Source organism: Nesoenas mayeri (assembly GCF_963082525.1).
Source record: "Nesoenas mayeri genome assembly, chromosome: Z".
NCBI lineage: Eukaryota > Metazoa > Chordata > Aves > Columbiformes > Columbidae > Nesoenas > Nesoenas mayeri.
The window spans coordinates 467,186-488,236 of record NC_137542.1 but is presented as its reverse complement, the minus strand read 5'-3'; the positions used below and the strand labels follow the sequence as shown (position 1 = coordinate 488,236).

General features: G+C 62.0%; 1 protein-coding gene across 1 annotated transcript; it reads right to left on the bottom strand.

Annotated features, from left to right (window-relative positions):
- Nucleotides 1–466: 466 nt before the first annotated feature.
- Nucleotides 467–8,101, bottom strand: GRHPR (glyoxylate and hydroxypyruvate reductase; the record flags this gene model as incomplete). The annotated part of the gene is made up of 9 exons (XM_080362229.1): nucleotides 467–588; nucleotides 3,656–3,786; nucleotides 4,251–4,386; nucleotides 5,478–5,582; nucleotides 6,210–6,298; nucleotides 6,850–6,966; nucleotides 7,353–7,425; nucleotides 7,792–7,922; nucleotides 8,037–8,101. 9 exons carry the CDS (start codon nucleotides 8,099–8,101, stop codon nucleotides 467–469), a joined length of 969 nt encoding a protein of 322 aa, XP_080218355.1.
- Between the last annotated feature and the right edge of the window lie 12,950 nt (nucleotides 8,102–21,051).

The following is a 21,051-nucleotide window of genomic DNA, read 5'->3' as shown; positions in this document are numbered from 1 at the left end:
CTTGTCCTGTCACAACAGCCCCTGCTCTAAAGTCTGTCCCATCTTTCTCATGGGCCCCTTTTAAGCACTGAAAGGTGCACTAAGGTGTCCCGGAGCTTCTGTTCTCCAGCTGAACAGCCCAGCTCTGTCACCTGTCCCCAGCAGAGCTGTTCCAGCCTCGGGTCATTCCCGTGGCTCCTCTGGCCCCTCTGCAGCAGGTCCGTGTCTGTTCTGCACCGTGGGACCTGCAGCCCTGCAGCACCGTGTGCTCTGCACCCAGGGACACGCGCTCACAAACGACATGAGCTCGACACGTTCGCTGTTTCTCTTTAATGCCCCCGCGCGGTTCCCCGCGGCTGCACGGTGGTGAGGAGCACAGCACGCTCTGCCAGGCTTCCCCGGGACCCTGCTGGCCCTGCAGCCAGCGGGGGCTCCCGGGGCACCGGCCTCACCGCGGCGGCTCCTGGGGCTCGTGGTGCTCCGGCCGTCACAGCCGCAGCTCGGAGGGCATGGGGTCCCCTCGCAGCCCGGCCAGCAGGTTGTCAGCCGCCAGCACGGCCATGGTGCTCCGCGTGGCGTGGGTGGCGCTCCCGATGTGCGGCAGGATCACTGCGGGGACAGGGACGGTCACTCACTCACCTCCCACCTTCGCTGGGCTCCCACAGCCTCTTCCAGGGAGGTCTCGCCAACCCGGGTCCTGCACCAGCTGCTGCTCCACCGGGAGCTCACGTTGGACATGGAGCGTCAAACAAAATCACCAGACACTGAGACTGGAGGACACATCTGACAAATGGCTAACTGAGCTGTTTTTAAGGCCTCCACGCCACGGTCAGCCAGAAGCGGGTCTGTGTCCAGGCTGCGCACTCACCGTCCTGCACGGACACAGTCAGCGGGACACATGAGATACCAGCCCTGCGGCAGATGAACACCCAGTGAAATTTGCACGGTGCTGTCTGATTGCCACACAGCTCTGGGACGTTCTGAACCAAGAACGCTGAGGATCCCAGGAGAACACTGAGGATCCCGGAAGAGCACTGAGGATCCCGGGAGAGCACTGAGGATTCCAGGAGAACACTGAGGATCCCGGGAGAGCACTGAGGATCTCGGGAGAACACTGAGGATCCCGGGAGAGCACTGAGGATCCCGGGAGAGCACTGAGGATCGCAGGAGAACACTGAGGATCCCAGGAGAGCACTGAGGATCCCAGGAGAGCACTGAGGATCCCAGGAGAACACTGAGGATCCCGGGAGAGCACTGAGGATCTCGGGAGAACACTGAGGATCCCGGGAGAGCACTGAGGATCCCGGGAGAGCACTGAGGATCCCAGGAGAGCACTGAGGATCCCGGGAGAGCACTGAGGATTCCAGGAGAACACTGAGGATCCCGGGAGAGCACTGAGGATCTCGGGAGAACACTGAGGATCCCGGGAGAGCACTGAGGATCCCAGGAGAGCACTGAGGATCCCAGGAGAGCACTGAGGATCCCAGGAGAACACTGAGGATCCCGGGAGAGCACTGAGGATCTCGGGAGAACACTGAGGATCCCGGGAGAGCACTGAGGATCCCGGGAGAGCACTGAGGATCGCAGGAGAACACTGAGGATCCCAGGAGAGCACTGAGGATCCCAGGAGAGCACTGAGGATCCTGGGAGAGCACTGAGGATTCCAGGAGAACACTGAGGATCCCGGGAGAGCACTGAGGATCCCGGGAGAGCACTGAGGATTCCAGGAGAACACTGAGGATCCCGGGAGAGCACTGAGGATTCCAGGAGAACACTGAGGATCCCGGGAGAGCACTGAGGATCCCGGGAGAGCACTGAGGATTCCAGGAGAACACTGAGGATCCCGGGAGAGCACTGAGGATCGCAGGAGAACACTGAGGATCCCAGGAGAGCACTGAGGATCCCAGGAGAACATTGAGGATCCCGAGAGAACACTGAGGATCACAGGAGAACATTGAGGATCCCAGAAGAACACAGAGGATCCCGGGAGAGCACTGAGGATCCCAGGAGAACACTGAGGATCCCAGGAGAGCACTGAGGATCCCGGGAGAGCACTGAGGATCCTGGGAGAACATTGAGGATCCCGGGAGAACACTGAGGATCACAAGAGAACATTGAGGATCCCGGGAGAGCACTGAGGATCACAGGAGAACATTGAGGATCCCAGAAGAACACAGAGGATCCCGGGAGAGCACTGAGGATCCCAGGAGAACACTGAGGATCCCAAGAGAACACTGAGGATCCCAGGAGAGCACTGAGGATCCCAGGAGAACACTGAGGATCCCAAGAGAACACTGAGGATCCCAGGAGAGCACTGAGGATCCCGGGAGAACACTGAGGATCCCGGGAGAACACTGAGGATCCCAGGAGAGCACTGAGGATCGCAGGAGAGCACTGAGGATCCCAGGAGAGCACTGAGGATCCCGGGAGAGCACTGAGGATCGCAGGAGAGCACTGAGGATCTCAGGAGAGCACTGAGGATCCCAGGAGAGCACTGAGGATCCCAGGAGAACACTGAGGATCCCAGGAGAGCACTGAGGATCCCAGGAGAACACTGAGGATCCCGGGAGAACACTGAGGATCACAAGAGAACATTGAGGATCCCGGGAGAGCACTGAGGATCACAGGAGAACACTGAGGATCCCAAGAGAACACTGAGGATCCCAGGAGAGCACTGAGGATCCCAGGAGAACACTGAGGATTCTGGGAGAGCACTGAGGATCCCAGGAGAACACTGAGGATCCTGGGAGAGCACTGAGGATCCCAGGAGAACACTGAGGATCCTGGGAGAGCACTGAGGATCCCAGGAGAACACTGAGGATCCCAGGAGAGCACTGAGGATCCCAGGAGAGCACTGAGAATCCCAGGAGAACCCAACCTGCCCGGTGCCCATCCCTACCCAGCAAACAGGCTGCCTGAGCTTGCCCGGCTCCAGTTCCGCAGCCAAAGTTGCATCGGGCCGTCCAGGGGAAGCAGCCAGAGCGTGTGCGGAGGAGCCGCGGCTCAGCCGCCGCAGCAGCGCTCGCGGGCTCTGCAGCCCGGGACGCCTGGCCGGCTGCCATCTGCTGCGCAACGAGGGCGGCAGGGCAAGGCCAGCCTTGGATGAGCACTCTGAGCACACGCGCCAACCCTGCACCTGGCAGCCCCGGCTCACGCTGCATGGGCCAAGTGCAGAGTCCTGCAGCAGCTGCACGAGGGTGATTCCTCGTGGCAGGCTCAGCACACAGCTCTATAGCCACATGGGGAGCTTTTCTAGCAGAATGTACACCCAGGAGGCTGCAGAACACCAGAGCCTGGCAGGGCACGGGCAGGGATTGGTTTCTCATTCAGGCACCTGCTGGTGTCAGACCCCTCTGTGAATTCCACCCCACGCCTCAGCCCGGGGAGACCCATCAGGAAGGTGTTAAAAATGAGCAGGTCTCAGCTGCTCTCTGGAGAGTTAAAACACCTCTTAGGCTTGTTTTGTGCAGGCTGATGAGGCCCTTCCCGAGCAGCTCCCCACACTGCGGTGGTCCCCGTGTTCTCTGGCGGCACCTGCCCGTCCGTCCTCCCACGGCCAGCGCTCTGCAGCGCGGCCTCACGGGGACGGGGGTGTCACCGCACCAGAGGACGGGTCCCCAGCCGGGGGGACACCCGTGGCACCGGCTGCCGGAGGTGCGATCCGGCGGCCACGTACCGCAGTTCCTGAGGGACAGCAGGGGATGGTCCGTGGGCAGCGGCTCCGGCGTCGTCACGTCCAGCCCCGCCGCTGCGATCTGCCCCTGGGCCAGCGCGTCGTACAGGTCCTGCTGGTTCACCACGGCCCCCCTGCCGGCACAGAGACACCCGTGCTGCGGCACAGCGGCCCGCGGGCTCCAGGGACACGCAGCCCAGGCCTGGGACAGCTGGGACAGCTGCAGCGGTGGCACCTGCGTCCCCAGGGCTGCCCAAGCAGAGCTCAGAACCTCCTGGATGTGCCCGACCCTCCCAGCCTGATGAGCTGCTCCTGCTCTGGAGGCACAGAGGTGCCCGAGTGCAGGCAGCCATAGAGGTGCAGGCAGCCATGGAGGTGCAGGCAGCCATGGAGGTGCAGGCAGCCATGGAGGGAGGTGCAGGCAGCCATGGAGGTGCAGGCAGCCATGGAGGTGCAGGCAGCCATGGAGGGAGGTGCAGGCAGCCATGGAGGTGCAGGCAGCAATAGAGGGAGGTGCAGGCAGCCATGCAGGGAGGTGTGGCCAGCCTACCATGTCTCCCCTACAACCACAGCATGCAGGAGACCGGGCTGTGATTACCTGCTCGTGTTAATGAACACAGCGGTCTTCTTCATTCTGCTGAAGAAGTCCTTGTTGCACATCCCCTGGGTGGCCGGAGTCAAAGCACAGGTCACCACAACGAAGTCCGACTCTTCGGCCAGCCTGGTGAGCGGGACTAATGGAGAAGCTCAGGTCACGGCTCCGCGTGGCACCTCACGACGAGCGCTGCGGCCCCCTCGCCCCCCGTGGTCACCAGTGAGCCAGCTCTGCTCTGCCGAGACCCGAACGGCCCTTCCCCACGGACAGGGAGACACAGGGACCCGCAAGCACTGCACAGAAACCACGCGCCTTCCCACAGACACTGCTGCAGCGCCCTGCTTCCCTTTGCAACTGAAATCAAGCCAAAGCGGAATCTAGTGATGCTTCAGCCGCCTCGCTCAAAGAAGGCTCTGGTATGTATTCCATGTTCAGAGAGCACAATGTGAAAGCAGCAGTGTATACCAGCATTAAATCTACCTAATAGTACCTCCAGGTAATGACGTGTGCCCCTCTCACCCCTGCACGCGAGGGCAGGAAAGCACAAGGAGCAGGACAAGGGCTGCTGAAGGCTTTGCTCAAAATGTACCAACTAGAAACAGCTTCTGCTTGAAATATTAGCACTTGATGCAAGACTCAGGACTCTACCAGGCGCACGGAAGAGTCTCGTTCAACAACCGAGAGACGTTCCCAGGCCTGGCTGCACTGTGACCGGCATTTTAACGCGGGAGGTTAAAGACAGCGTTTGTCTGCAGCAAGGAACATCCACCCTCAGCGAGATCTGCGGTCCCCGTGGGGATGGGCTCAAGACCCTTCCTCTGCTCCCCGGGGCCACTGTCCCTTCCTCGTCCCTCACGTCCCACTGCCCTGTGGGAAGAGAACTGACTGGAAATCACAGAGGGACGCAGGGGGACGATCAAAGGCAAAAGCAGCAGGAACAGCCACAGTCCCTGGTCACGACGAGCGGTCAGGCAGAGCCCGGTGTCCCACGGGTGCCTGGGATCAAAGGACACGGGTGTCCCCGCTGCTCTCCGCCATCACACCGGCGCATCTGGGATTCACCATTCCCTCCTTTGGTGCCTTCACAGCGGTTCACGCCAGTGACAGCGAGGAGAACCCAGAACGTCCAGTCACACCCTGCACCCCGGGCCACCCCGCGGGGCGTCACCCCCTGGAGCCGCCCCAGGCACAGTGCTCGGCCGCCCGGCCCCGCTCCGGCGCCCTTCTTACCAAACTCGGCCCCAAACTCCGCAGCGTTCTCAGGTTTGGGGTGACTGCCAGTGTACAGAAACTTCTTGACTCCAAAGGGCTTCAGGCGGCGGGCAACTGCCTGTCCTGGGAGCGAGACAGGCCGGTCCAGCCGCTGCACCGGCACCTGCGCCGGCGTGCAGCACAGGGACCGGCACCGGTCCGTCGGGCCCCGGCAGTCTGTCCTGCCGCCAGCTCGCCGCGGTGCAGCTGAGGCGCAGCAGCTCTCAGAGCGCGTGGCTCACGGGGTCGCGGTGCTGCCGCCCCCGTCCGCTGCGCCCGCGCCAGCAGGAGCGAGCGCCCAGCCCCACGGACACTGCGCAAAGGGACCCGCGGGTCGGGAAACCTGAACCTGCCTGAGGGAGCAACCCGAAAAGTGAGGGAAGGAACAGCCATCTGCTGACAAAGTCCACAACCGAAGGGATGGCAAGCACTCCATCTTGGACTTTGTCAGGGGATTTGTTTGACTGACAATCGAGGGGACAATGTCCAGTTTGTTGTAGCATTCACATGCAGTGGATGTGTTTGAATGCTTTAAACTTTAAGTTTTAGGCTTGATGAGTCAAGACTGCTGTTCAGAGAGGCTCTACCCAGGTCTCCTTGTTGTTCTCATAGATTTTAAGAGGTGAGCATGCTGAACACCACCTTGGCTGAACCTCCGAAACCACCTTCCCCTCACTGGAGACACAAATCTCGTGCCTGACCTGCACTTACCTATTCTTCCCAGACCTATGATGCCCACCGTGCTGTCAGACAGACCATAGCCACACATCCACAAGGGCTTCCATGTTGTCCAGCCACCACTAGCAGAGAGAGCGAGACAGAGCAGCCGTCAGACTGCTGCAGGGCGAGCCTGCTCACGGCCAGCGCAGCGCGTGGGCAGGCACACCGGAGAGTCGCCGCTGCAGGGGCAGCCGCTGCACGCAGGGGGGGCCACCCGCCCGCCCCGCGGCTCCTGCGGCCGTGACCGTGCTGGTCTCCCGCAGGAACCTGCTTGGGCCTCGGGACTGACTTAATTCAGGCACTGCCAACCACAGCCCTGAAGGACTGCCAGTCGGTGGGCTCCGGCCAGACCCGCACTGCGTGCCCTCCCGAGGGGTCTGTGTGTCCCCGCCGCCCTGTCCCGCAGCCCTGCTGCCCTGCACGCAGACGGGAGTTCTGCCCTCGCGGCCCCTGCGCAGCACGTCTCCAAAGTCACGGAACTGCGGGGACTCCACCTTGGCCTGCGAGGTACTCGGTGCAGCCGGGTGAGACTCCGGCTGCAGCCCAGTGTCATCCGTCCAGCGGGGCACGCTGTGTCCTGCAGCCCGGGGCTGCGGGCTCGGGAGCCAGCCCTCTGCAGCTGGATACTCACTTCTTCACCTGCTCCACCGCCTCGGGCAGCCGGCGGCACGTGGCCAGGAGCAAAGCCACGGAGAGCTCTGCGGTGGCGTCGGTCAGCACGTCAGGGGTGTACCCCACGCGGATCCCTCTGCAAGGCAAGCACAGGTTTCTGCGGTAACGCTGCCAGCCCTGGGGAGATACCTCGACGTTTCTGGGCAAGCTGCTGATGCTACACCTCCCCAGGTATCTGCAGCACCACGTGCAGGACAACATCCCTTTGGGCTCCTCAGCTCTTCCTCTGCAGGGGTTATCCTAGTCTTACTCCAGCATCCGCAGGCCCCTCCAGCCCCAGCTGGGGTGACTCCAACAGTACCCCAGCAAGAGAGAGGTGCGGGTCACACACCCCGTCCAGCCCCACGTTCCACCCGCCAGCCCCGTGCCGAAGCGACCCGCGGCTCTGCCGCATCCAGAGCTTCGCCCTCCTCCCCCTGCTCGGCCCGGCCGTCCCGCACGGGGCAGGGGGTCGGGGGTTACCGCTTCTTAATTTCGTCCAGGGCGAGGTGGTCAAACCCCACGGACATCGTGCTGATCACTTTCAGGCCGGGCCCTGCAAGACACTTCAGCTCGCGGCTGCCCAGCGTCGCCCCGACGGCGGGGACAGGAACGGAATAGGACGGGGGCATCGGGAGGGGGACGAGAGGGGTCGGGAGGGGAGCGCGAGAGGCACGGGAGAGGCATGGAAAGGGTCGAGAGGGGGGCGCGGGACGGGAGCGGGACACGGGGAACGGGAGGAGAAGGGGAGAGGAACGGGAGAGGACCCGAGGGGTCGCGGCGGGGCGTGGGAGCAGACGGGAGGGGGACGCGGGGGAAAGGGGAGGGGAACGGGAGAGGAGCATAAGGGGACAGGAGAGGTCGGGAAGGGAAGGGGAGGCGGACGCGGGAGCAGAGGGTCGGGCGCCGCAGCCGCACCCACCGGCCGCGTCCAGCACCTCGCGGTCGATGCGGTCGGACAGGAGGCAGAGCAGCCCCCGCTTCCCCGACACGCCCGCCAGCAGCTCGGCCCGCGGCACCGGCTCCTCCGAGTCCCACAGCTGGACGTGGCACCTGCGGGAGCGGGCCCGTCACCGCCACGGCCGCGGGACCGCCACGGCCACCGGGCCCGGCACCGGGCGCGCCACGGCGCCGCCACGGGCCCGCCCCGCCCGGCTCCGCGCTCACCCGGCGGCCTGCGACAGGACCCGCAGCCCCTCGGCCGGGATCCGCCGCGTCACGAACACCGCCATGGCCGTTCAACCGCCCCGCGCCGCCGCGCAGCGACCCCGAGCGGCCGCTCCGCCCGCGGGGACCGGCCCGGGCACGGCCGGCGGCGGGAGGGGCGGGAGCGCGCGGGGAGCGGCGCTGCGGTGCGGCCTGCAGTGCACCCTGCCGGGCAACCGTGCTGTGCACCCTGCCGGGCAACCGCGCTGTGCACCCTGCGGTGCAACCGTGCTGTGCACCCTGCCGGGCAACCGTGCTGTTCACCCTGCGGTGCAACCGTGCTGTGCACCCTGCAGTGAACCTCTGCCGTGCACCCTGCAGTGCACCCTGCCGTGCAACCATGCTGTGCACCCTGCTGTGCACCCTGCCGTGCAACCGTGCCGTGCACCCTGCTGTGCACCCTGCCGTGCAACCGTGCTGTGCACCCTGCCGTGCAACCCTGCCGTGCACCCTGCCGTGCACCCTGTGGTGCAACCGTGCTGTGCACCCTGCAGTGCACCCTGCGGTGCAACCGTGCTGTGCACCCTGCAGTGAACCTCTGCCGTGCACCCTGCAGTGCACCCTGCCGTGCACCCTGCCATGCAACCATGCCGTGCACCCTGCCGTGCACCCTGCCGTGCAACCATGCTGTGCACAGTGCCGTGCACCCTGCCGTGCAACCGTGCCGTGCACCCTGCTGTGCACCCTGCCGTGCAACCATGCTGTGCACCCTGCCGTGCAACCGTTCCGTGCACCCTGCAGTGAACCTCTGCAATGCAACCCTGCCGTGCACCCTGCGGTGTGGCCTGCAGTGCACCCTGCCGTGAACCTCTGCAGTGCACCCTGCAGTGCAGCCGTGCTGTGCACCCTGCAGTGAACCTCTGCGGTGCAACCCTGCCATGCATCCTGCCGTGCAACCCTGCCGTGCACCCTGCCGTGCACCCTGCAGTGCACCTTGCAGTGCACCCTGCCGTGCAACCCTGCCGTGCACCCTGCCATGCACCCTGCGGTGCAACCCTGCTGTGCACCCTGCCATGCAACCCTCCCATGCAACCCTGCCTTGCAACCCTGCCGTGCAACCCTGCAGTGAACCTCTGCAGTGCACTCTGCACTGCGGCCTGCAGTGCAACCCTGCAGTGCATGCACAGAACACCCCTGCAGTGCGCCCATGTGTTTCTCCTGGGTCACTTGTGCCACAGTCACCTTTGCGATGGCACAAGGAGTAAGAGGTTCAGGCCTGTCATGGGGAAGAAATGTTTGCCCCTGCGGGTGGTGAGAGCCTGTGCCAGGTACCCAGAGAGGTGGTGGATGAACCATCCCTGAGACACCCCAGGCCAGGCTAGACGGGGCTCTGAGCACCCTGAGCTGTGCAGATGTCCCTGTCATGGCAGGGGAATGGGGGGCTCTGAAGGTCCCTTCAATCCGAGTGTTCTGTGGTTGTTCTCTGACTCTGTTCCACGCATGGAGCACCGCTGTAGCACAGGTGGAGCACCTCTGCGGTGCACACATGCAGCGCATGCCTGGAGAGAGGACGCGGAGCCCGGCTGGGTTTCTGGGCCGGCACACAGAGTGGCGAGTCCCCTCACATGCTGTTTTGCTGTGGTGACCCAGCCACGTCCCTGACCAGAGCTCCTTTCTGAGCTCTGACCTCTTCTGTCTGCCAAGGAATCACAGAAGCACGTGCGCCGGCTGGCCAAGCAGGCACGGAGGGGTGCGGTGCACCCTGCTGGGGCCCAGCCCGGCGCTCTGAGCAGCACACGCGCCCCAAAGCGACAGTGGGGACACGCCAGCCAAGAGGAACAAGCCACTCAACCGGCAGCTCCAGGAACAGCGCTTGTCTCCCACAGGGCCCTCTGTCCTGCTACCCTCAGAGACTCTGTTTGGACACCACCCCCACGGCAAGGTCCTGGTCTGGGCTGGGTGCCTGTTCCATCATGGAGAAGGGGTGCTACATGTGGCCAGCAATTGGTGCTGTAGGTTTTGGGTAATGTTTTAGGATGAGCATTTCCACCTCAGAGCCTCCTGTGACTGCTGTTTAAATTTGCCCAAGACCTGGTCTCAATCTGCTTTATAATCACAAAATGAACACAACTAGGTATAGGACTGTGTGTGGGCATCAAAAACAAAGGAAGACATGAGCTTGTACAGGATGGTGGGGTGAAATAGGCGCATTATCCCTGGAACTGAGCGCAGAGTCATACCAGTAAAGAGAACACATCTGCAAACAGAGCAGAAGTGGAGTTAACGTCCCAGGGTACCACTCTGTCGCTCCTTGTGCTGCCCCGCAGGCTGTGCCGGGCGCGCGGGTCGGTCCCGGCGTGTCCCCCATGCTCCGCGGCTGAGGAGGAGCACGGTCCGCAGGGTCAGACCTGCGCGACAGCTGCGCCGTGGCCCCCGGTGTGACCGCAGGCAGAGCACGGGGTCACCGCGTCACCGCGACATGGCCCGGCTGCGAACACAAAGGGTCTGTCTGCCTGTCCATGATGGCACTTCTTCCCCACCGTGGCCCTGGGAGGTGGGAGCCTCCTTCATCTGACGGAAGCTTTAACAAGAGCGCTGGCGAGGGCGGGAGCGCACGACCATCTGATCCTCATGGGGTTTTGCAGTAACCTCGGGGGCCAGGGCCCTGCGGTACTTTCCTCTGTCGTGAATCATCTGTGCTATACGAGGTAGCAGCTTATCTAATGAGACTGCACTCTACTGGTGGGATTTTCCTTTATCCTGATGCGTGTCTGCTCCACCATCAGTATGGTGTCAGATTACGCCAGCAGAATCCGTTTGATTTTTTAATAATTGGTTGAAAGTTTACTTTATTTTTTTGAGTGGGGTTATCTTAGAGCTGACATCTCCCTCACCGCTCACCCCGGATTTGTGTCAGGAGTGTCTGCTCTCCAGCGTGACATCCCCGCACTAATCCTGTGCCGCAGCGGCTGCAAGGTTCTTGCCTTTCCGCTCCTGCCGGCGTGGGCGAGCGTGGTGGTGCGGCTCACTGGCTGAGCACACCGGGGCTGGGCGTGGGTGAGCGTGGTGGTGCGGCTCACCGGCTGAGCACACCGGGGCTGGGCGTGGGTGAGCGTGGTGGTGCGGCTCACCGGCTGAGCACACCGGGGCTGGGCGTGGGTGAGCGTGGTGGTGCGGCTCACCGGCTGAGCACACCGGGGCTGGGCGTGGGTGAGCGTGGTGGTGCGGCTCACCGGCTGAGCACACCAGGGCTGGGCGTGGGTGAGCGTGGTGGTGCGGCTCACCGGCTGAGCACACCGGGGCTGACGGCGCCGCGCGTTGCCGGAGCCAGCACGTGTCCTCCAGCGGCACCAGCACCAGCAGAACTGAGACTCCCAGGCAGGATTTCTGTACAAAACAGACACGCAGGGCTGGTGAACGTGCTGCTTTGTTGGTGCACTTACCTGGGCAGAGCACTCACAGTCTGCCTCCTTAGCCGTGTGCCGTCAGATTCTCTGAGCAACCTGGTCTGGCCGAAGACGCGGCTGCTTACTGCAGAGGGGCCGGAGTAGGGGACGTGTGACGGTCCCTGCCAGCCCGACGCATTCTGCGATTCCCGGAAAGGTGCAGGAAGCCTTTTCTGGAGTGCCATGGCTCCTCATGGCGCCGCGGCATCACCGGCTCCAGCCACGGTGCGATGCAGGACCTGTTGGCAAACGCACCCGCGCACGCTTTGGGGTGTCTCACAAGATCACTGCTCAGTGGCAAAAGCGTGTGACAACAAGATCCGGGCAAGGACGAGGGAACGTGTGCTTCCCTGTGCACCACGGGACGCCGGCCGCGCACACCAGAGCTGGATGTTCTGCCTGCCCTCCGCGCTGCGCTCTGCATCACGTCAGTCACACCGTTTGGTGACAGAACCCTTCGGCAGCAGCTGAGCTCTATGTGCCTATTTGGTTCACAGGCCACAGCCCATCGGGGTGAGAAACTCTTGTCTTTTGGGGAGGGGACAGCTCCCCATTCCCTGCAGGGGAACAGGATCCCTGAGCCTTCTCTGTCCTCAGCTCCCGCACCCGTGGATACTGCGTGGGCACAGACAGGATTGCTCTTGAGACAGCTCTGAACACCATGGTTTCCTCACCAGTGTCGCCCCATCTCAAGCGCAGGCGAGGCCGTGGCTCCTGGTGTCATGCCATTGTGTGCCCGATTTTAAAAAGGCAGGAGTTTTGTGAGCACGGGGCAAACGGAGCTCGATTCCCTGTGAGTTTCCGCCCCACAGGTGGCCATGTTCGGTGTCACAGGAGGTGGGTCTCACTGAAGTGTTCCGGGGGATGAGGATGGACTGGATGAAGGCACTGACGGGGGTCTCACAAGACGTGGGTGTGCGGCGCAGCGCTGCCCTCCGCGGGACACCAGAAGGTCCTGGCCGTCTGCACGTCCGCCCCTTGCCCTGGAGGCTGCGGGAGTGTGGCTCACGTCTCCAGACACGCAGTGCGAGCAGGGACCCCGTGCTTCCAGTCCTCCGGTGCTTTGAGCGAGCGGTTTGGAGGGGGAGGAGGAGAGCGTGTCCGACACCTGTGGTGCGGGGGCGCGGGGCTGGTACCTCGCCTTCCCGTGCACAGGAGCCCGGAGCATCTGCTGACACGGCCCCTCCCTCCGTGAGGGATGTGGGTTGTAATGTCTGGGGCTTCTCTACCACCTCTGCTGGCAAACGTGAAAGAAATATGTTCATGACAGGGGGAGGGAGGTGATCCTGTGCCTTGGGGAGGGCCCATCCGCAGAACTGGGGCCAGTGCTGGGCTCCCCAGGCCAAGAGGGACAAGGAGCCGCTGCAGAGAGTCCAGGGAGGGACACGGAGATGCTGAGGGGTCTGGAGCATCTTTGTGTGAGGAGACACTGAGCGAGCTGGGGCTGCTGAGTGCAGAAGAGAAGCTGAGAGGGATGTGATCAGTGATCAGTGTGTCAGGGTGGTGTCAGGATGGAGCAGACTCTGCTCATGGTGCCCAGCGCCAGGGTGAGGGGCAGCGGGCACAGACTGAAGCACAGGAGGCTCCATGTGAACACGAGCAGACACTTGTTTGCTGGAGGTGCCAGAGCCTGGCCCAGGCTGCCCAGAGCGGGTGTGGAGTCTCCTTCTGTGAGCCATTCCAGCCCTGGGATCCTGTGTGATCTGCCTGGGACCTCGTGAGCAGGTGGGGCTGGGACACACGGGGTCACAAACAGCCTGGGGTGCTGGGGACACACGGGGTCACAAACAGCCTGGGGTACTGGGGACACACGGGGGTCACAAACAGCCTGGGGTGCTGGGGACACACGGGGTCACAAACAGCCTGGGGTGCTGGGGACACACGGGGTCACAAACAGCCTGGGGCACTGGGGACACACGGGGGTTACAAACAGCCTGGGGTGCTGGGGACACACGGGGTCACAAACAGCCTGGGGTGCTGGGGACACACGGGGGTTACAAACAGCCTGGGGTACTGGGGACACACGGGGTCACAAACAGCCTGGGGTGCTGGGGACACACGAGGTCACAAACAGCCTGGGGCGCTGGGGACACACGGGGGTCACAAACAGCCTGGGGCGCTGGGGACACACGGGGGTCACAAACAGCCTGGGGTGCTGGGGACACACGAGGTCACAAACAGCCTGGGGCGCTGGGGACACACGGGGGTCACAAACAGCCTGGGGTGCAGGGGACACACGGGGGTCACAAACAGCCTGGGGTGCTGGGGACACACGGGGGTCACAAACAGCCTGGGGTGCTGGGGACACACGGGGTCACAAACAGCCTGGGGTGCTGGGGACACACGGGGGTCACAAACAGCCTGGGGTGCTGGGGACACACGGGGTCACAAACAGCCTGGGGTGCTGGGGACACACGGGGGTCACAGACAGCCTGGGGTGCTCTGAAACCTCTCTCTGCACTATCCCAGCCTGCCAGAGAGTAGCTGTAGGCCTTGTTTTCAAATAAGTGTGCACAAGTGATGTCTATTATCTATAAATAACACTTGGATGTAACTACAGGAAGCCCTTGGCACTGATAGAAAATATTGATTCACTGTTAGGTTACAAAAATTTATACATAGCGAAATTTAATGCTCTTTACATAAAAGTATTAGACTACTTAAACAAAACTTCAAAAACTCCCAGTAACAGCTACACTGAATTAGAAAAGAATTCAGCTTTAGGACACTGCCTCCATATTACCCTTATGCAAACACTGGGCTAGAACATCACCTGCATGGCTGTAATGTCTCCTTCATGCAGCAGGTAAGAACATACACTAGGCTACTGTCATACTGGCTCTACATTCATCAGCTTTGCCCCTTTTTTGAAACTGCCTGCAGCCCCTGCCCGTGCTGCCTGCAGCTGCTGCCTGTGCTGCTTACAGCCCCTGCCCGTCCTGCCTGCAGCCCCTGCCCGTGCTGCCTGCAGCCGCTGCCCGTGCTGCCTGCAGCCGCTGCCCGTGCTGCCTGCAGCCCCTGCCCGTGCTGCCTGCAGCCGCTGCCTGTCCTGCCTGCAGCCCCTGCCCGTCCTGCCTGCAGCCCCTGCTCGTCCTGCCTGCAGCCGCTGCCTGTCCTGCCTGCAGCCCCTGCCCGTGCTGCCTGCAGCCCCTGCCCGTGCTGCCTGCAGCCCCTGCCCGTGCTGCCTGCAGCCCCTGCCCGTCCTGCCTGCACAGTGCCCTTCCTGCCCGTTGGGAGCAGCTGCTGCTCAGCCAGTGCTTGTGGACATGGGAGCAAACTGGGACCACTGTGGGGAAACTGGAGGGACTGAGGCGGGACCGCGGGGCAGGGTCTGTGGTGCAGGGCTTTTGGGGGACAGCTGCTGGGAGGTGGGAAAATCTATGTGAAACTGGTCAGGAGACAGCGCTGCACATCCGGAGGGGATGCAGCTGCCCCAGCGCTGCCCAGCAGGGACCGCGGCAGCCCGGGGTCACCGGCGGGCAGGGCTGGTGTCCCCGAGGGCAGGCCGGCGGGGCGGTGGCTGCGCTGTCCCCTGCCCGCTCCCAGGGCTGTCCTGTCCTGTCCTGTCCCGTCCCGGCTGCTTCAGAGCTGTCCGAGCAGGGCTGCCTCTGAGCCGCCCCGTTAATGACCCCGTTAATTAGCACTTCGCCTGCACACAGATGTTGTTCCCTTTGCAGAGCACGGACAGTGACTATTGCTGAGCCCGGGTGGCTCCAGGACACACCACGGCCACATGCACACAAGGAGCTGTGTCCTCCTCTCGATGACATTCAGTGTAACTTCTTGTCTTCTTCTGGTTTCATGGGACAAACTGGTTAGCAATTCCTGGTTTCCCATATTGGTGTTTTACAGGTATTACATACATTTATATGTGTATAAAAACACACACACACACAAATGTGCAATTTACATTTAATATTTTCTGTATTTCCTCTAATTCCCTTCTGGTGACAAGCCAGCCTGGCTGCCTTTCTGCACGCCTGACCAGGTCTCCACTCCACAGCGCGTGCCATGAACACGTGAGGCTAAGCCACGGCATCTCTAGCCGTCACAGCACCTCCATCCCACCTTTTCCTTCGCGTTGTTTCTCTGCTGCGTTTGACCCATTGTCTCCCCACCACGGCAGACACGGGTGGCTGTGGGAAGCCAGACCCATGTTCCGCCGCCCGCTCACGCTGCACCCGCCGGTGACCCCGCAGCCCCCGCTTCTGCCGGCCCCTCCGTGCCCATCGGCCTCCTCACCGGCCAATGTCTCATAGTCTCTCCATGCTCTGCTGCGCTTTGCCTCACCCTGCAGTTTCAGGATGTTGAAGTAACTAATCAGTCTCTCCTCCCTCACCTCCTGTTATCTGGACACCTTGCTGAAAACTGAGTTGTAAAATTTGTTTTTGCCATCTGATTTGTTTCACACAGACCTACAGATAATTTCTGCTCTGAGAAAATCCGCAGAGCTCTGTGAAACCTTTCCGAAAGCTGAAATGAGAGAGATGGATGGATGGATGGATGGATGAATGGATGGATAGGTGGATGGATGGATGGATGGATGGATGGATGGATGGATGGATAGGTGGATGGATGGATGGATAGGTGGATGGGTGGATGGATGGATAGGTGGATGGGTGGATGGATGGGTGGACAGACAGATGGATGGATGCATGGATGGAGGGATGCATGGATGGAGGGATGCATGGATGGATGCATGAATGGATGGGTGGATGGATGGATAGGTGGATGGGCAGGTGAGTGGATGGATGGATGGATGGATGGATGGATGTGTGGGTGGATGTGTGGATGGATGGGTGGACGGACAGACAGAAGGATGGAAGGACAGATGTATGGATGGATGGAGGGATGGATGGGTGGGTGGATGGATGGATGGATGGATGGATGGATCAATAGGTAGATGGATGGATGGATGGATAGGTGCATGGGTGGATGGATGGATGAATGAATGGGTAGATGAGTGGGTGGGTGGATGGATGGATGGGTTGATGGGTGGGTGGGTGGATGGATGGATGGATAGGTTGGTGGGTGGGTGGGTGGATGGATGGATGGATGGGTGGAGGGGTGGATGGATAGATGGGTGGATGGATGGATAGGTGGGTGGATGGAGGGATGGGTGGATGGATGGGTGACTGGAGGGGTGGATGGATGGAGGGGTGGATGGATGGACACCACTTCTTCCTCCACTTGCCGTTGGGCGGACAGGCCACTGCGCAGGACCGAGACCCCAGTACCCCTGCCAGATCTGGGGGCAGCTTCTCTTTCCTCCTGTGCACGCTTGCCGGGGTTTGCCGTAGCAGCTCATGCATCATTGCTGTGACATCTGGGAAAGCCTTGCTGTGGGCTGAGCCTCCTCCAACACTGTTTTCACATTTCCTATGGGTGAGGCTGTTCGATTCCCAACCCTGTTATTTTTCGCTGCCATTTGACTTGGTACAGAGAGCCAACTGGGCACCTGAGTCAGGAGGTGGCTGCAGGAGACATGTCTGAGCTGCCTCTCAGCCCTGCGCGCCCCGGGCCATGGCCAGCAGGGCCACAGAGCTGCCACGGCCGAGCAGCTGCCCCTCCAGAGACTCGGGTGCTTGCTCCACCGGTGGAGGTGGCAATGTCACCCTCTTGGGGACAGCAGGGGCTTGAAGGAACATTAGGAGTGACGATCAGGACATGACAGAAACAACTACTGGCTTTCACTGTATGCAGGTGATGTCACCGCTGGCAAAGCTTGTGGGTCTCCAGGGAATACAGAAGTGTAGAGGTGTAGCAGCTCCTCGCAAAAAGCCAGCAGAACAGCTGTGTGTCCACCTGTCCATCCATCCCATCCCATCTATCCCATCCCATCCCATCCCATCCCATCCCATCCCATCCCATCCCATCCCATCTATCCCATCCCATCCCATCCCATCCCATCCCATCCCATCCCATCCCATCCCACCCCATCCCATCCCATCCCATCCCATCCCATTCTGTCCCGTCTCATCCCATCCCATCTGATCCCAGGCCATCCCATCCCATCCTATCCCGTCCCGTCCTGTCCCGTCCCATCCCTTCCCATCCCATCCCACCCCACCCCGTCCCGTCCCGTCCTGTCCCATCCCATCCCATCCCATCCCATCCCATCTCGTCCCATCCCGTCCCATCCCATCCCATCCCATCCCATCCCATCCCGTCCCATCCCGTCCCATCCCATCCCACCCCATCCCGTCCCATCCCATCCCGTCCCATCCCGTCCCATCCCATCCCATCCCATCCCATCCCATCCCATCCTATCCCATCCCATCCCATCCCATCCCATTCTGTCCCGTCCCATCCCATCCCATCCCATCCCATCCCATCCCATCCCATGCCATCCCATCCCATTCTGTCCCGTCTCATCCCATCCCATCTGATCCCAGGCCATCCCATCCCATCCCATCCCATCCCATCCCATCCCGTCCCGTCCCGTCCCGTCCCGTCCCATCCCTTCCCATCCCATCCCATCCCATCCCGTCCCGTCCCGTCCCGTCCCTTCCCTTCCCATCCCATCCCATCCCATCCCATCCTATCCCATCCCATCCCATCTCGTCCTGTCTCTTCCCATCCCGTCTCGTCCCGTCCTGTCCTGTCCCATCCTGTCCCATCCTATCCCATCCCATCCCTGCATCCTGAGTTTTGAGGAGAAGACATGGTTCTCCAGGGAGCACTGGGAGTGAGAACTCATTTCCCAGGGCTTTACACCAACCTGGACTAGAAAAGCACCTGCCAGAGGGCTAGTGATGGGACCAAATCTGTCAGACTTGTGCCCATCCAATTAATTGGCCAATTCTCAGAGCAAAACCTATTGGGATGCAGCTGTTTAACGAATAGCTCTGCCGTGGGGCATGGCTGTGTTCCCACCTCAGGATCTGCCATGTGCCTGCGGGGACAACGCCGGGCACCGGCAGCGCTGGCTCCTGGAGGAGCCGGGGGCCGCCCGCCCGGGGACAGGCCGGTGCCGTGCGTGCGGTGGCTCCGCGCGCCCCCGGCCCCAGAGCAGCGCCGAGCGGCTTTCCCCGCAGCGCCGGCAGCGCCTGCCCCACGCCGCGGGAGGGCTGTGCCGCTGCTCGCCACGCCGCTCACCGCCTGCCCCACGCCGCGGGAGGGCTGTGCCGCTGCTCCCCACGCCGCTCACCGCCTGCCCCACGCCGCGGGAGGGCTGTGCCGCTGCTCCCCACGCCGCTCACCGCCTGCCCCACGCCGCGGGAGGGCTGTGCCACTGCTCGCCACGCCGCTCACCGCCTGCCCCACGCCGCGGGAGGGCTGTGCCGCTGCTCCCCACGCCGCTCACCGCCCTCTCCCCGGGGAAAACGGCTCATGCCCCTGTGCGGTGCTGACCGGTCTCAGGTTGGGTTCTGCCGCTGCCAGGCAGCCAGCAGCGGGGCTGGTGATGGTTTGCAGCCCCTGCCGGGGTCTGTTTCTGACAAAACCTGTAATGTGCTGCTGGATGGGGCTGCCCTGAGCCAAGACGGGCCGCCACGGCGCTGCCGGGCGTTGCCTCCAGCAGAGCAGGGCCTTGTCCGTCATAGAATCGCAGAACCACAGAGGGTTTGTGTTGCAGGGCCCTCCCCATTCCCCTGCCATGACAGGGACATCTGCACCAGCTCAGGGTGCTCAGAGCCCCGTCCAGCCTGGCCTGGGGTGTCTCAGGGATGGTTCATCCTGGTACAAGGCACTTTCCTTGCCGAGCAATTTCCCCATGAGGGTGGGAGCCCCCTGCCGCTGTGGGACGGCGTGCGGCTGTGCCCATGCTGGCGACCTCCTGCCACAGCTGCCACCGCACTGCTGCGGACACACAGCTCCGCGCAGGACCAGGGTCACCCGGGTCCCACCGCCCGACACGGCAGCTGCGGTGGTGAGACAAGGAAAGGAGCAGATACAAGTCTGTGGGTTAATTTGCCAAGCAAGTATCTCTGGCCCCTTTACCCCATAAATGCTGCATTCCTGGTTCGGATGACAGCTGGACAAAGGTGTATGAAGGTGTCACAGGGCTTATAAGGGCAGCAGAGAGGTGGCACGGGAGCAGGGACACACAGAGACAAAGAGCTTTTTGCTCCATCAGTCATTTTTCCTGTCATTGCCTATATCCCTGGTGACAGGAAGGGTTTGGTCCGTGCAATGGCCTCACGCTGTGGTCCTGCAGGCCCTCCTGAGGCACTGGTGTCATCTCCTTCCCCCAGCCCACGGCTCCGCGCTCTGCTCTGCGCTGCCCCTGGGCACCTGCAGGTGCGGAGGTGGGACAGACCCGTCCCGCGGAGAGCCGGACACCCTGGGCATCGCTCCACCGAGCGCACCAACCTCCCAGGATCCCCAGGGCTCCCTCCTGGGACACAGGACCTGGACCTGCCCTTGGCGCACACCTGGGGCTGGAGGCCAGCGGCAGCCTGGACCTTCCCATCCCGTCCTGGGCTGAGCATCCTTCCATTGCTGCTCCTGCTTGCTTTACTGTGCGCCCATGGTCACACCTCCATGGCCCCACTGTTCCCATGGTCACACCTCCATGGCCCCACTGTTTCCATGGTCACATCTCCATGGCCTCACTGTGTGACCTTGGTCACATCTCCATGGCCTCACTGTGTGCCCATGGCCGCATCTCCATGGCCCTGCTGTGCGCCCATGGCCACATCTCCATGGCCTCGCTGTGCGCCCATGGCCACATCTCCATGGCCCCGCTATTCCCATGGCCACATCTCCACTCCCTCTCTGTTCCTGCAGCAGAGGTGACTCCTGTCCCTTGTGCAGTTTGCAGGACCAGGTTTTATGCACATGGGACACCGTGCACGGGTGACACCGTTTCAGGCTCTGTGACATTCAGAAGTCTATTAGCAGGATGAAAGTTTTCATTTACTGGAGGGCAAGTGTGTACTTGGACTGTTAGACTATTACCACAAGATTATTTTAAAAGCATTTTCAGAGATTTCCTGTAGGGAGGAAAACATATATCCTCTCCATTAAGGATTTCACCCACACCAGTTTCTTTAATCCTTCTTAAGGGATAGCTAGGATTTTCTCTTTAGGAGCAACAAAAACCTTTGGACAATGCTGCTCTAAGGAGCAATATTTTAATTTTCCTTTCCTGAAACAGATAACCGCCACCTTCACAAGAGGGCTCAGGGCTCCGCCTGGGAAGGACTCGCAGCAGGTGGATCCACAGGGCACCGGTTGCGTCTGCGCAGGGTCCCGGCCGGGCCAGGCGCCGGGTCTGTGCCGGCCAAGGGCTGGAGGGGCAGCCAGGGACCCTCTGGAGCTGCCCCAACCCAGATCGTCCCCACAGAGCCCAGCACCCCAGGCTGTTTGTGACCCCGTGTGTCCCCAGCACCCCAGGCTGTTTGTGACCCCGTGTGTCCCCAGCACCCCAGGCTGTTTGTGACCCCGTGTGTCCCCAGCACCCCAGGCTGTTTGTGACCCCGTGTGTCCCTAGCACCCCAGGCTGTTTGTGACCCCCGTGTGTCCCCAGCGCCCCAGGCTGTTTGTGACCCCGTGTGTCCCAGCCCCACCTGCTCACGAGGTCCCAGGCAGATCACACAGGATCCCAGGGCTGGAATGGCTCACAGAAGGAGACTCCACACCCGCTC